Here is a 16,905-nt window from a genome sequence, read left to right as displayed (position 1 = left end):
ACACTCAAAGCAATCTATAAATGTATATTTTGTTCTTGGAATCAGGGCACTCAATTACCTAATTCGCCTTCGCTGTTTCCTGGAGACCACCTCAAACATACCGATTTAGGCTTGTTCCCAAGTGCGCTCTTGAACGCGCTTGCTTTCCCAAGTGCGCTCTTGAATGCGCTTGCTTTCCCAAATGCGCTCTTGAACGCGCTTGCTTGTATAGCTGATACCAAAGGTATTGGACTGAAAAGAGGCTTTGTGCAAGCCAGTGAAGTTGTCTTTGGAAATGAATGGGCACCTAAACTAGCCATGTTCACTGAAGGAAAATATATCATAATATGGCTCCTATTGTGACAAAAAGAATATGCATAGGTCCACGTTCACATATTTCCGCCTATAGAACAAAATACAATGTAGGGTCCCCAAATGGTGCAACACATATACATATCAGCAGCAACATCTTAACTGTAGCAGGTGGGACATTATATACTGAAGTCCATCAACATTGACAAGTTAAGACCATCACTCTGCCACCATTGCATTGCCCATCAGTTGACTTTTCAAATCCAAGTCATACAGTCAAATGTCATTATTCAACATAGATTTTGCAAAAACAGCGAGGGGAGAGGAGGAAAATGAATTTAGGATGTGAGCGGAGTAAGGAAGCCATGCAACATATTAATCGAATAGGTGTTTTTTGGGGTTTTCGGGGGAGATTAGGAGGGTGGAAGCAATGATGTTGAAAAAAAAGGAAATTCATTAATGAACGGGAAACAAGGGCTGAGTAACTGCACAGAATGCAAGGAGGGTCGCAATAGGCTAAAAGGCAAAGATGACCGAAACAGGGTGAGAGCGGGAATACACAGGAGGGAAAACAAGTAATCAGTTTTGCCAAAACAGGGGTTGGGTGAGAGGAAAATGAAAACTAAAAAACAGAAAGCTGTTATGTTTTTGTTTTTTCTGAATTAAGGGTCTCACACCTGATATTCCGCGTTTCATCCATTTCGGTTCACCAAGGGCAATGAAGAAATTCTCTTGCCTCTCGTATTCCTCCTCATCTATTATTTTAACCCTTATGGTTTTCCTGTAGGAACATAAGAGAGACAATGGTGTACAGTGGGTTTGTCATGGACTCAGGACGTCGTAACATGCAGCCCCGCTCCCGTTGTCTGGTACATCAGTCGTTGCTGATTCAGATGCGTAGGGGGGAAGAAAAAGCGATAAACAGGGGGTGGAGGAAAGGAGGGATCAGGGCAGAAAAATCGGTGTTTGGACCTGGATGAAACTCATAGTAACATCTTGAGGAAACCATGAGGGGTGTTGTGGGCAGATATCCGGTTCTCATGAGCATCATTGAAAAGGAACAGAAAGTTAGGTCAAACAAGAGGCACACAATTCGTTACTTTGCTGGGTCATTGGTTGTCACTTTCTGATGACTTGTCGGTCTTCGCAAAGGATCAAGCAACATTTGGAAGGGGAAGAGAAAGACGAGGCAGGTTGACGCTACTTTTCACGAGATGTTTTAGCAGCGACTACACCGATTGTACATCCCAAACATATACTTGCACATCAGACCAGAAAAAAAACATATGGCGGCCCTGATCATGCTTTGGGCATGGGCCAGTAGCATGTTATGAAAATGGAACAATTCTTCTCAGTAGGATTGGGTTGTGGTACAATTTCTACTGGGGGATTTTCCCAAGCCTGAAGTAAACATTGACTTCAAGGTCAGTGGCACGCAGCTTTACAGCTAATCATTTATTGCAAGATTGACCCACCCAACTGGTAGTAATCCTACCAAGTCATCAATGCATTCCCCCCTAGTTGACACCATCTGTTTCAGAATAACACCAGCTACCAACACCTTTTCTGTTGTGCTTTAGGGAAGGGTCAGACAGCACCCTAGCAGAATGTGCAGGTTGCCACAGGTCTCAAGTGGCCCAGGAGATGCAGTGTGGGCAAGAAGTGGGTGCTTGGCAAGAGATGGGGATAGTTATTATTTATTTCATCTTATTGATTTTTAATAACGCATCAAATACCATACCTGAGTTTTATTTCTAAGCGCGGATCCAGGATTTGAACCTTTGTTGCTCTGCATCATCTTGCTTCCAAGACCAGCGCATTGCCCCTGTGCTATCCTCCGTTCACGAGGAATGAGGACATTTCATCCAATGTCTCATTAGATGAAATTAAACCTTCCTTCATATGTGGTGGACACATACGAGTGATTGAGTGGTCCCTGAAGGCCTCTTCCTCACTGAGGAAACCCCACACAATGTTGGTTACATCTTTTATTGTACCTGGGAAACCCATTCTGGGAGTCTGCCTTGGGAAAGCCTGTCTTTTAGGACAGCATCCAGGATATGAAGGTGCTGCCAACATGTAGAACGTTGATATGCCACAGAAGATATTTAAATTAATGACGAAATGTGTGGCGCGAGTACGGTTGCGCAGGTGTGATTACATGATTGCGCTATGTATGAATTTGAATCGGAGCAGATTCATGTTATTGTAAGTTTCGTTGTCGGTGTCGGTGTCTGATGTCAGGTCTTATGTGGCATTCCTTTTCTTTCTATGATTTACTCTACCAATTAGATTGTGTGCATGAGTTTGGTTGCACTGTATTCTACAATGAATGCTGTCTTGCTGCTCATGTCCTAATGCGAGTTATTCAATCTGAACAAACATTATGTATGAAAAGACATTCCGTGTTATTTATTGGAAATCCCCCTGAGCAGCGTGCCACTCCATTCTGTTTAGCTTGTCTGTACCATTGCATAAGGAGACCGGCCATGTGCAAATCAACCTTGACTCTGTCACCAGAAATGACCGAATACCCAAAAAGCGAGGAAGAAATGAGCTTATTTTTTTGGCAGATTTCTTTCTGATATTTCGGTATATCTTTATTAAAATATAGGTGTGGGGTGGGTTAGGGTATTAGTTAAGGTAAGGAGTTGAGGGGGGTGAGGGTGCGGGGTTGTCTCCCCCCGCATTATTTTTTTTTAAAGTAGGAATTTTGGTTTTTCGACCCAAAAAATTGAGTCATTTCTCAATTCATTTTTTAAAATGTTGTTAATTCATGGTAATACACCAAAGGGCGCGGTACAACTCGATTTCCTAGGGCTTCTGCAGCAGAAATGGGAATGGCAGCAAAGCATATGCAGTCCCAATCCAACATGGAAGGCGAAGATTTGCAAATCCCGACAATGATGATTCCCAAACATTCAAAGCCTGGAGGCGCGATGGGACAGCGGGGAGCAAACTGTAAAATCACCCTCTTGTTTCTTGGAACTGAAGGTATTGCAGCAAACAATGTCATGATCATCTGGGGCTGGGGGCTTGAAACAACCATGGAAGACTACTGGTGCAATAGGGGTGCAGACCGCATTCTCCGAGGATACCTCGTGCTCTATGAATGGGCCCAGAACCTCCAAATGCTGAAAAGGGTGCCGAGTGCCAACAATGGCAGGCCTCATTGCTCTGAAGGACCCTGAAGTAAAAGATAACAGACAATTGGGTCTCACTCTAGATAAAAAAGAATGAATACAATGGAACTGCCAATTTAATATATGACATCCTTATGGTGGTGCGGCTCTACACCCCTGCGTTCTTTTAACGCTCATAGTTGTGTTTGTTGAAAAGTCCCTTAGTCTCTTGCTTGCGTTAGATCTATTGTCCGAAGAGGCACCCAAAATGCACACCCAAACAGCGTGCATTTTCTTCCCACTTGAGGAGTATAGGGTTCTGATGGCAGTCCCTTATAATTTCTAAAATGGCGGCACTTGCTGTGTCAGCAAAGTTTGACGTTGGACATATTTCAGATTATTGCATGTTGCTCCTATTGGTGATTGAAGAGGAGGCATCTTCCAATAATCTGGTCATTTTGGTGTGCATGCAGATATTTGATTGGTCAGCTGATTGTCATATACTGGAGAGGCTGACAACATCATTTGCTCACGAATTTGAAATGATTGGAATGTGTTTACAGAGTTAGCGCGACAAAGGTGACATGATTCTCCTTGTGCTTTCTAAGGGTCTGATATATAGTACAGTGCCTGGGCAATCGACCTTTCCACCTTTAGAGACATGTCCACATATGTTACTATCATTGGACTACCAGTGGACCCACTATGGAGACTTGACGTTTTAAATGGTTGTGTCCAAAACTGTTAAGAACCTGGGTTCTTAACCTGGGGTGGGGTTATTCCCCACTAGGCAAAGGTTACATCCTTCCTGGATAAAGAGTTTTTAAGTCAAACAGTAGAAATGTCCATAATGTCTGCACATGTGGGTGATACAAAATGCTGGTAAGCGTGGAAAGAGCCCCTCCATTCGTCTTCTTTCAGTGCCCCCACCTGGACACCTATGTCAGTCAATGGCATATTACCCAATTTCCCAGGGCATCTGCTTGACCCCACTCCCAGCCTTATCCTCCACCACAGATTTTGTAGGCCCTGCCATAGGCTAAACAATTGCACTCTCTTTGCATTCATCCGATAACTGTTCTGCCTTAGCCTTTCCCAAAAGTGGTTGGAGAATCCTTTATTTCACCCTTTCCACCCCATAACATCCCACAGCTGTCTCTTTCCGGCTCTGCATCATTCAGCCTTGTAATGATGTCTTCAACCTAGAGGACGAATAAGGCTAGTGCCCGTAGGATAGCAGTGTGTCGGGTCAGCAACCAGACCTCACGATATCATTACAAAGCTGGGAGCGCCACTCGGCGGACGGGGAGTGGCGCCTCACAGTCGCTATGCTTTGCCATGGACAGTAGAGGGAAGCAGACTCTGAAGCAGAGTGCCCACCACCCAAATACCAGACACCCACACTGACATCAGGACTGCTTCCAAAGTAGGAGCGGGGAAGAGAGACAGGGAAGGAGCTGGCAAGGCAGTTATAGTTGCGGCCAGCAGAGTCCTTAAAGTACCCACGACACCACCTCTCCCGGTGGTCATGGCCGGTTGTATGTTTAACATTGAGGGGCCTCCTTTCCCCATGGCTACCAAAAGATGGGCCACTTGGGACTACATTATGCCATATATGAGCTTGCAGGCAACCGGATCCATGTGAATACTGCGCCGAGTTTACTGCGCCGGACGTAAATGAGGACTCTTTTTTACCTTCTTTTCACAGCATATATAAGCGGGGGAGACCCCCAGAGCCCTACCTACCCCTCCAACATTATTTACTGTCCCACATATATATGCTGAGAAAGGTGGATCGAAAGAAAAAGTCCTAATTTTCGGCTGGTGCAGTAAACTCTGCGCAGTAATGGTATGATCCCCAGGGCCTTCCATCGGTATTGCCATGACAAACCTTTGCACCATTTGGAATCCATCTTGCTGTAACTCTACTGCCATCTCATTGGGAAGCTGGGGCAGCCTTCTTGCTTTTTGGCAGTCAGGCAGTGGTCAGACGGTAAAGTTACAGACCAGTGTAGACAAAGCAGTGGCCTTCACGGCAAACAGTAGGACTATTGCAATATTTCGGTCATGCACACAGCACCACACCAAACTGAGCTGCCAACACACTCTCCCTCTCTTCATGCTGAGTCTAATAAGTCCGTTTATTAAAAGCAACACCATTTGTTTTAGAAAAAGAATTTTCGGGTCTATTAGGTCCCCTTGATTTTTTTTTTCACTGAACGGCATTTTCCGAATTTTCTTTCATCGATTTCTCCAACATTTTTTACAGCAAAAATCATAGGAGGAACCCACCACCCCCATTGCATGCCGCCCTCCACCCCCCACTTTATATCCCATACCCAAACTTACTACATGGCACAAAATGGCAATCAATAAAACGGAGAAAAGAAAATTCGAGAAATTGCTATACGGCAAAAGCAAGGACCATCCGAATTTGCTAATCAATTTAATCTCCAGAATCTACTATCACGTACGTTTGTAGTTACACAATAAAAAGATGATTTGAGGTATGGTTGTCACTAAGTAAAAGTAAGGTGGGCACTTTGATTGCACTTTTGAGCACTTAGAAGGATGAAAACACTGCGGGGACGCTGTCAAGGATCTGCGCTGCGACCCTGGGGCTGCACTCATCTGGCAGCCTGTATTGTAAGCCGGCCACGCTATTTAGCAGCGGAAAGCCTGTGAATGCGGGAACCACCCGGTAAACAAGCGGGTCAAGCCTCCTACAGAGCAAGGGCTACGGGCTGTGAAGAAGGTCGCGGAGTGGAACCCATCGGCAGGCATTATAGGGTCGTTTTCATGCTCCCCCCAACCCCATTCAGCAGGTTGTATGGCACGAGACACTCTTGCGGCGAGAAAACATTTCCTGGCACGGACGCAATCCTCGTACAATAGCACTACAGAGCTTCTAGGAGCTGTACAGCGGGTACGATGTCCTTTCATCGCCAGGCATTTCTACGCCTGCAAGTTAAACGTGTACGAAATAACGCAAACGTTCATCGAATATTTTTTGCGGGGTGGGAAAGGGCAGATAAGTAGTTGGGGGGGGTCGGGTATAGTTAAAAATAGGTGCAGGAGGGTAGTTTGGGGGGGGGGCATCCCCATAAAAATAAAATACATCTTTTTCGTTATTTCATACATATTTAAACTGCAGGCGTAGAAATGCCTGCCGATGGAACGACATGGAGCCATACAGTGACATGTGTTAGTGTGTGTGTGTATGTGTTATTTCAGTGAATAGGCATATATCTGCCACCGCAGTAGCCACCACCTCTGCATGCAGTGCACAGCTTTGTCTAGCAAGAAATCACCATGCAGTCCCACAGGACAAGAGCTGTCCTAAGGCAGAGGCCCCAAGGCAGCCGAAATGTCAGCCCCCCCCCCTCGCAAATCATGTCCTAATACATTTTTAATTTTCTGCACCGCTTTATTTTGATCCGTTGTCACGGGGCCCCTAAAAGGAGTGGGGCCCACAGGCCGGTGCCTACTTGGCCTAATGGATAATCCGGCACTGGACAAGAGGCTCCCAGGCTTGGAGCCAGGAACTTGGCCCCCATCCGATTGCGATGAAGCAGTGTCATTACTTGACTGCATCTCGGCTCTGCCCCGAATGGGAAACTGCGATTATTTAGGGGCTACCATGATGAGAGACAGCCATTGGCTGACACAGAATTTAGCTTTGGCACGTAGCTGGGTCTTTAGTACTTCTCAGTGAGTTACAAATATTGCTAAAGATGCCACCTTTCCTTCAGCTGTTTCGTTTTGGCTCATAGGGGGTGCTTTAAAGTGCCCTTATTTTTTTTAGCTCACAGATAACACTCTGACTGCACCGAGTGTGGCTGCTTAGTTTTGACTCACAGGGGTGTTGTATGGTGCTCCGCCGTAGGAAGGCGTATCAAAAATGAATAATGTTTCACTGAATGCGACACAGTTATTGGGATAGACACGGGAGTGATAGTGTAAATTATTTCAAGATAAATAATGTAGGCTAGTACTGACAATGGGAAATACATTTTAATTGACTAGGCTACTGTCATTGGATGAGGAAGTATCATTAGTCAAGGCATTACTGGCACTGGACAAGGCACTGCCAATGGATGAGGCACTTTCTTCAGAGCAGGTCCTAAAAGAGGATTGGCCAGTCTCACTTGATGTGGAAATTATATGATATGGCATTTATAATGCGCCTATACACAAGTGTTTCAAGGCGCGACGAGGCAGGGGGGGGGACAGGGAGAAGACCGAGACGAGCGGTCCTACTAGGTCAGGCGACATTGAGATTGCGCAATCTAATGGCAATGACACTGCATGAACCACTGTCGTTGGCGGAACACTGTCATTGGATGAGATACTCCAATTAAAAAAGAAGGCACTGGAGGAGCCAATGACCTTGGACAGCTCACCTTTGCTGCACGAGGCACTATCATAGAGGGCAGGCAGTGACACTGGTTTCGATAAAGCATTTAATGAGGAACTGTCATCTGATTGGCCACTGGTGGTTTATAGGGCACTCCTACTGTAATAATGCACCACCGCCACTGGATAGGGCAATGCTACTGGATGGGGCGCTGTCATTTGTTGATACCGTGTGTCTGCCAGATCACAATCATTAGACAGTACACTGCGATCAGATAGAATCTGTTACTAAATTGCCGATGATCACTGGATGAAGAAACGTCCCTGTATGCAGTCAATGCAGCAAGCACTCAGATAGGAAAGTGTGGACGGGTGACACCGCCACTGGATGGAGCACAGTCTTTGGGCAATGCACTTTTACTGGGTGGGCACTGTCACTGAATAAAGGCCACTCCTTTTACATGGCACTGTTACTGTGAGGGGCACTTCTGAGGGAGACAGTGCTTTCAGTGAGGAAGGGGGGATGCGACTCTACACCACTTCACCCGAGCAGGAGCGGCCTCATGCTCAGGTGTCTGGCAGATATATCCCCTGGCAAGTGGGGCTCAGCCATTCATTCCTTTAAGAAGAGTGCAGTGAGAAGGAACTAAATGCGATTAATTGCATCGCTTGCACGTATCTGAATGGTCTACAGAGCGCGCAACTCTCCCAGCAAGGGAACCCCAGTGAAGGACATCCTTTCATTGCCAGGCTATTATGCATGTCTATGCAAATAGGACGAGCAGGCTTGGCCGCCGCACTTAAGAGGTGTAAGCAATAGAAATACAACTCTCAACATACTCTACGATGGGGCTCAATCGCGGTGGGATAGTGTGGCCCCCGGGCAGTGGGTTTCTGTGGCCCACGTGTGGGATGCAGGGGGTTCACAGAGGGGAAGCTGAATGTGAGCATCACAGAGGCCATTTTAAAAAGTATGCAAAAGCATGCCCACCCGGAAGACGTTGCATGCGTCCACACATGTTTGTGTGCATCGCATCCTGCACCCAGAAAATAAGGGACGAGCACAAACATATGTGAAGATTCCATTGGATTGCATCCCCAGTAGCCACTGGTCCTCCACCAGTCTGTTGGATCATGGCGGCCAATTCACAAAGTAGTTTCTACGAGGGACTCAGACTTACCCCTGAGTTGAGCCTGGGAGTCAGAGTTACTCGTAGTAACTTATTTCTGAATTGGACTCCTAGTGCTTAGATTGAGGAAATGCACTGATTTAATAGCCAACATTTCCTCTTCCCAAAGATGGGACTGCAAGTGCAGTTTTGTTGTTTATTTCACTGCCTAGCTTAATTGTGTCCCATACCACCAGACCATTTAACGCCCATAACCCTCCCCGACAGTGCACACTTAGGAAACACACCCTACCCACCGACAGAAATGACAGACTGAGCCAGAGAGCACCCTAGCGTATCCAGAGAAGAAAAAACCAAGATTACTGCGCCTGCACAACACAGCATAGAGGACCAACTACCCTACTACATCTGCACCTTGAACTGAAAAATGGCCCCACCCAGAAAAAGACGCAGAGAAAGAGAGCAAGATTGTGCAACAAAGGACGCGAACACACAACACCAACAGAAAAGAAGCAGCCTCATTGGCAGGAAAACACGCCTAACGCGGTCATAACCAGAACAAACTATGTAAAAGAAAAATCCTTATACCTCACACCTTACCTCGCGACAACCACGGAACATTGACACCTCAACACGGAAACCTCGAGTCATGCAAAGAATTTCCCGAAACGCCTGGAAAAAAGACGGGAGCACTCAACAAGAGAGTGGGATGACTCCAACCCCATTACCCCTTACATCACAAGAACAGAGGGGCACCATCGATTTCCCCAACATCCCACACAACACGACGAAGCCCTGACAACCAACAATGCTACCTTCAACCTAACAATCGGACTCAATGAAGAAGAAGCCATCGCTGATCTTCAACCAAGCATCATCATAGCAGAAGCACCACGATTGATTAGCCCTGCTATCAACCTATTGGACCGCTGCAATGAAGAAGCAGCTGTCGCTGTTCTTCATCCTACCAACATCAATACAGAAACACCACGACCGGACAACTACAAACTTGAACAACAAATAACCACAAAAGAAAACCACACCCGGAGAAGCCACTGTAACTTAATAAACGCAAGATCAACGTCCAAACATTCAACCGAAATATACGACCTTCTATCAGAAGGAGGCATAGACATCCTATTTGTAATCCAAACATGGCTAGACGACAACTACAAGATCACCCTCAACAACTGCCTACCTGAAAACTTCAAATGCATCCAAGCAAACAGGAAATCCAAAAGAGGGGTGGGGGGTCTAGTGGTCATCTACAAGGAGCAACTGGCCATCAAAATGGAAGATCCACTAAAAATCGATAAATGTGAATCCTTAATACAACGGCTATCAGTAAACCCCAAATCAAACCTGGAATTCATACTGATATACAGGCCGCCAACCTACGATGCGACTTTCATAGTCACCTTCACGGAAGCAATCCCGATCCTAGCCATCAAGTACAACCATCTGATCATCCTCAGAGATTTCAACATCTGGTTCGACGAAGAAACCACAACCACACAAAAATCCTTAACCGCCCAACTAGCAGCCATGAACCTACAACAATTAGTCAAAGGAGAAACACACTCAGCAGGGCACACACTTGATGCAATCTTCGCCAACAGGGATCTCATCACCAAGGCACCCCCAATTCAAATACTCTGGAGCAACCACCTCACCATTCCATTCATAATCACAACGGCCGCTCCAACAAAGAAGCAAGAAAAACCACCGATCATGATGAAAAGAAATTGGAGAACCATAAAAAAACTCTGACCTAACCGAGCTCCTGGAACTCAGCAAACCACAAGCGACAACCATGGAAGAAGATGACTTAGACAAAAAAGTTGCCCTGCTCCATACATGGATCGCAAAAACCCTAGATGACATCACCAAAGAAAAGCCCTTCACCCCATCACATAAGAAAACCACAGCAAAATGGTTCACCCCACTACTCAGCGCCATGAATGAAAAAAACAAAAACTAGAATCTGAATGGAGGACCAACAACACCACTGCTAACACATTGAAATTCCTACAACAGATCCGCTCATATAAAAAGGAAATACAAAAAGCGGAGAAGAAACACTACGACAACCGAATCTTCAAAGCACCGAACACCCAAAAAGAACTCTTAAAAATCATAAACGAAATAAAAAACCCACTGGGTTGCAACAAAACACCAATTCCATCGATGAAACTATGCGATGACCTAGGAGACCACTTCAAAAACAAAATAACTTCCATCCAACACACCATACAAAGCAGACCAAGCGATCACACCTCAAACTCCACTGACACCGATGAGGAACATCCAAACAAGCTACGAAGCTTCCCAGAAATATCAGTGGAGACTTTTGTCAAACTGGTAAACTAAAGCAACAAATCAGGGTCTCCTGAAGACTCCTGCCCCCAGGACATATACAAAACAATTCTCAAACAAGGAACCCCATGGAATACCATAGGAATCTCCTCAACGTCTCAATCTCAACAGGTAAAGTACCACAGGCCTTCAAATCAGCTTACACCAAGCCGCTACTCAAAGACACAACAGGAAACGTAGAGGACTTATCCAACTACAGACCCATTTCAAACATACCTTACATAGCCAAACTGCTAGAAATGTACGTCTACAAAATAACCCAAAATAACCCAAGAATTCATAGAAGAGCACTGCCTACTATACCAGGCACAAGTTGGTTTCAGACCAATGAGAGGAACAGAATCAGCTCTCCTCTCAATATGGGACGACCTAAAAATGAACGCAGACTCGGACAACAGTACCGCCCTGATTCTCCTTGATCTATCCGCAGCTTTCGACAGTGTCAACCAGGACATCATCATAAAGAGATTAGAAGGACTAGGAATAACAGACACCGGCCTACTATGGATCAAATCCTTCCTAACAAACAGAACCAAAACCGTATGGATGAAAACTTTTAAGTCCAAACCTAGAGATTCCACGTGCGGAGTACCACAAGGATCATCTTTCTCCCTGCTTCTATTCAACATCTAAAGTACCTATTAATCAGACTCATCAAAAAACACAGCCTCACATCCTACAACTACGCCGACGATACTCAAATAATCTTCAACATACAAGACACTCGAGAAGAAAACACCACACTAGAGAATTGCCTTTGTGATATATTCAACTGGAAAAACCTCAACCACCTCAAAATCAACCCAGGCAAAACAGAGATAACAATTGTTTCAAAAAAGGGAGGAGACATCAGCTACATCCCCTGGCCAAGAGAGCTCGGCACCTCACCAGCACTATCATCAATTGTAAAAAACCTAGGGGTCCTGATGGATAACAACCTCACTCTAGAGCCACAAGTAAACGCTCTACTCAAAAAATGTTTCTTCCTCCTGCGAGCGTCAAAAAGGATCCTTCCGTTCCTGTCGTTCACCAACAAAACACCATCATCGCTCTGATCATGTCCAGAGTAGATTACGTCAATAGCCTATACCTGGGCATGCCCGAACGACTTCTAAAAAAACTACAACACATACAAAATGCAGCAGCCAGACTCCTCCTCAAGCTACCCAGAAGAGAACACATCACACCCACACTAAAAATACTACACTGGCTACCTATAAAACAGCGAATAAAGTTAAAATCCATGTGCATCACTCACAGAGCAATACACAAACAAGGCGCAGAATTCCTAAGCGATAAACTACGCCTACATCAACCGACAAGAACACTGAGATCAAGAACCGGCATCCACCTGGAACCAAAACCCTACAACAGAAGAAAACTCAGAGGTTCCTCTTTCTCTCACCAGGCACCAAAAATCTGGAATGACCTACCTAAAAATATACAGAACACAACAAACCACCTAGCATTCAGGAAACTCCTCAAATCATGGCTCTTCACAACGTAACTACAACAGCGATGCACAAGATTGCCCACCCCGTTAAACAATGATGAATAAAAACACCAACCTCGGTCACTCCCAAAATGGACATACACAGAACCCAAAGAATGGACCCCACGACAGACCATAAGATGTTATGGGAAATAGCCACAACAGGAGGTCACTATAGACTGATCACTTACCGAGACACAAGCCCTTAAATGACTCATCCACTGCCTCCCGGCCGTACCATATCCAAACTCCCTGCAGACAGATTTAAACAGAAAGTATGTAAGAGGAGACCACAACACCTGCACCAACACCCAAGGAGAAGAATAGACACCCAACCCACATTAATCAATCCATCAGAATTAGAACACCTACAGAGCTCGCTAGAATAGAACGGTGAGCGCATCGCACCAACTAAAAGCCAACCCACAACACTCACTCCATTAGAATTAGAACACTTACAGAGCATGTTAGAACAGCACAGGTAGCGCCTCACACAAACCTAAAACCCTGCCAGGCGTAACCCCTTAGCCCATCCTGATGAGATTGGGAGGATTAGCGAGCGCCACACTCGGACAGAGTTCTGTATGTTAGAATATTAAACTTCATATAACACACTAACAAAAAACTCAGCATTTCTGCAGACTTATCTCACTCACAAATCTTACACAACCATCTCTCGCACAACAACCCGCACGCACTTCACAACACCGCAACAACACATAAGCCGCACAAACAGCACACAGGAACTGACATCGATCCGATACTCGCACCAAAGCTCAGCACCTGGTGTATACCGAGTTGAAGCTGCCAACAGAACACCACTCCTCTCACTATCCTACTCATGCTTCACCTACTAACCCATCCCACCTTCTCACTTGCAGATCTGCCAGAGTGCCTGGGGACCAACTCTGTTGTGATGGTGCGCGGTACAAATTCCTTTAACATTTAACATATATTTCTTTCAATGTTGGCCTTCTGCTTGCATTAGATTCGTTCAACGAATCCACAAGTCCCGCCATGGTCTGAATTCATTGCTCACCCACAGATGCAAGGCCAGTGTTGCCTCCATGACGTTAGAGACTCGATATTGCGCTCAAACGGTACTCAAAGGGTATTTGTGGCTTGGCTGGCCTAAAGTCTTTATCAAAAATGTGCTAATTAATCCAATTGCAAGTACTGTGCATCACCTATTGATAATCCTACCGCTTTTATTGATCCTATTGCCATGTGTTTACCCGCTACTGATAATCCTACCACTTTTTCTTCATCCTATTGCCATTTGTTTACCCCCGACTGATAATCCTACCACTTTTTCTTCATCATATTGCCATGTATTTATTCCCTACTGATAATCCAACCACTTTGTCATGATCCTATTGCCATGTGTTTACTCCCTACTGATAATCCTACCAATATTTTTTGATCCTATTGCCATGTGTTTGCTCCCTACTGATAATCCTACCACTTTTTCCTGATCCTATTGCCATGTGGTTACTCCCTACTGATAATCCTACCACTTTTTCTTGATCCTATTGCCATGTGGTTGCTCCCTACTGATAATCCTACCACTTTTTCTTGATCCAGTTGCCATGTGATTACTCCCTACTGATAATCTGACCACTTCTTCCAGACGTCTAGAGATGGTGGGTCTGCAAGAAGAGCTTTGATCTGCCATCTTCTGGAGGTGGAGGTTCTCTCCTATATACCGATAAACACATCTAATTGCCTAACCCATACATAGATATCTTCTCTGATGCCTTCAGATGAAGACTCACAGTAGACACTGCTTTTTGCAAGGGTTGCACTTTCTTGGGAATCTGTTCTTGGCATGTAATTAGGAGGACTGAGGACCTTCCGTGCAACTGCCTGTATACACATCTGCGATGTGCATTACATGGGGGCAGAAACAAGGTGTCTAGGACTAGACAGAAATGGCGACAAGATAGGAGTTAGAAATTGTGATGAAAAGAAGATAGTGGCTTTCATGCCATCAAATGTATGCACCTTATCACGCATGTCCCCAAATACTCTTGTGGGGCATTGGCGACTTTCCAGAAGTACATATCTGCATTTTGATTCGCTTTGGGCAGTTTCCCTGTCATTGTATAGCACGTGTGTTTAAATAAAACCATTTCAGTGAGCTACATGCCAATGAATATTCAACTGACAGCCAATACATGTTACTGAAATTACAAACAAACAGAATATATATATATAATCTAATATACTCACTGGCATTATTGTTTGAATATTAAGTACTATTTTATTTTAAAATTATTATTTAAATGCTAATTTATTTTTTAATGTTTACTATTATTACAAAGCCAGAAGGGAGTTATAGGGTGCAAGGAAATTGGATATCACGTTGAAATATCTCACTATAACATCTGCACAGGGTGGGAAGAAGTGGCAGGCGGTGGTAGCATGCAAAACGGGTGTACAAGATCTTTCACCACCTCCCCCCAATGTACAATGCTTTAGTAGAGAGCTGTGGGAGATAGTTGTCTTGAATTCCTTGTATCTCATAACAAAGGAATCAGAATTTCGGTCAAATGCAGCTTGATGAAAATTCATAGATCCTGAATTGCTTTTAGAGGACAAAATGCAATGCGTTAGAATTGTGTTCGGCACTGCTTCGAAGAAAAGATAGAGATCCACTTTGCTTAATGAGTTAAGCACCCAAGGGGCCCATGGGTGTCCAAATAAGAAATCGGGGAATTTCAAGCCAACCCATTGCAGCAAAAATTTAACATTGTCAATACAGATGTGATCATTTGCTCTGAAAACAGAGAGCTTTCTATGTGATGCCCAAAATGGTACAACGTCTTTTCATCGACAGCTATTTTTTAGACAGGTTTTCTAGTGAAAAATGTTTGCCGAAAAAAACCCATTGAAACATATAGGATGTGGGGTGGGAAAGGGCATGTAAAGGGTTGGGGGTTGGGAATAGTAAAACAAATGATAGAGGAGAGGAGAGTTGGGGGGAAACCCTCACAAATAAAACAATTGTTTCGATTTTATTTTCCAGTGAAACAGTTTCATTAAAAAACCCATCGAAAAATTAGTTGTCAATAAAACGACATGGCACCACCCAAAATATGCCCCGAAGCAAAAGCGCTGGCACCAAATATCCCATATGTTGGCACAAATTCAGACCAGTCATGAAGGCGTGAGTTTGCATCTCACTCTGCTAAATTTCTACTCAATTTTTCAATTTCCAAAGCAGTTTCACAGCAAGCTTCCTTTGTCTTTGAAAACAAGGGGCCTTCTCAAAGATGGTACCCTACCTTACTCCCAATGGACATGTGCATACTTGAACTCTGCGAGTGCAGGAAGGAAAGAACCAGAAGACAGGCCTTCTCTGTCTACGACCCAAGACTCCGGAACTTCCTCCCCGTCAACATCAGACTCGCCCCCTCGCTTTCACAGTTTGGGAAGGAGCTCAATACACTCTTCATCAAGGAATGGCTACTCCCTAACACTCAGTCCACACACCCTCCTCTCCCCACTGTTTGTTCACCTAGTTGCTTGTTGACCCCTTGCTGACAAATTGCCCTCCTTCCTCCTCCACTGTTGTTCGCTCCCCACTCCCTTGTTTCTCTGCTTCCCTCGCCATGTTGTTCTACCTATAATTGCAAAGCACTCTGTTGCTTCTCGAAGCTAGGTCCGGGCTCAATAAATACCCTACTTATAATAATAATAATACTCCCAAGTTAATCCTGGAGAAGTTTATTCGATTCACCAAGTAGCTACTATAAGTGCCTTTGACTTACTCTTGGCCTACTCTTAGTAAGTTTAGGAGTAAGTCAGAGTTACTCATAGGAATGGCCTTATTCGGGTTTAAGTGAGAGTAACTCAGAGTAACCTCTTTTTGAATCAGCCCCAACATTGGGCTAACCCAATGTCACGTCTGGATGTTACTAATATTTCTGACTGCAGTGGCTTTCGCTTTGAGTTTCCTGGGCTCCCCCGACCCGGGAGCCCGGAAAACATAGAAAGAAAAATGCAGCATTTACAAACACAAAAACGCTGTATTTCTGACTGCCGCGGCTTTTCGCTTTTAGCCTCCTTGTCTCCCCCAACCGGGGGGAGCTCTGGAGACTCAAAGCGAAAGCCATGCAGTCAGAAATACAACGTT

At 44.9% G+C, this 16,905-nt stretch overlaps 1 protein-coding gene across 4 annotated transcripts in view; it reads right to left on the bottom strand.

The window, feature by feature from the left end:
• The window catches only part of SLC8A3 (solute carrier family 8 member A3), a 640,255-nt gene that overhangs the window by 208,771 nt on the left and 414,579 nt on the right, over nucleotides 1-16,905 (bottom strand). For 2 of the 4 annotated variants that reach the window (XM_069638874.1, XM_069638872.1), the window contains exon 3: nucleotides 969-1,072. The exons of the other annotated variants lie outside the window; for them this stretch is intronic. In XM_069638874.1, coding sequence (XP_069494975.1) covers nucleotides 969-1,072 — 104 coding nt within the window. The remainder of the gene's footprint in view (nucleotides 1-968; nucleotides 1,073-16,905) is intronic. 4 annotated transcript variants of the gene reach the window in all.

This window comes from Ambystoma mexicanum, chromosome 14 (genome assembly GCF_040938575.1).
Source record: "Ambystoma mexicanum isolate Mex_15411 chromosome 14, UKY_AmexF1_1, whole genome shotgun sequence".
Taxonomy (NCBI): Eukaryota; Metazoa; Chordata; class Amphibia; order Caudata; family Ambystomatidae; genus Ambystoma; species Ambystoma mexicanum.
The sequence above is the reverse complement of the archived record's forward strand: the minus strand, read 5'-3'. Positions and strand labels throughout refer to the sequence as shown.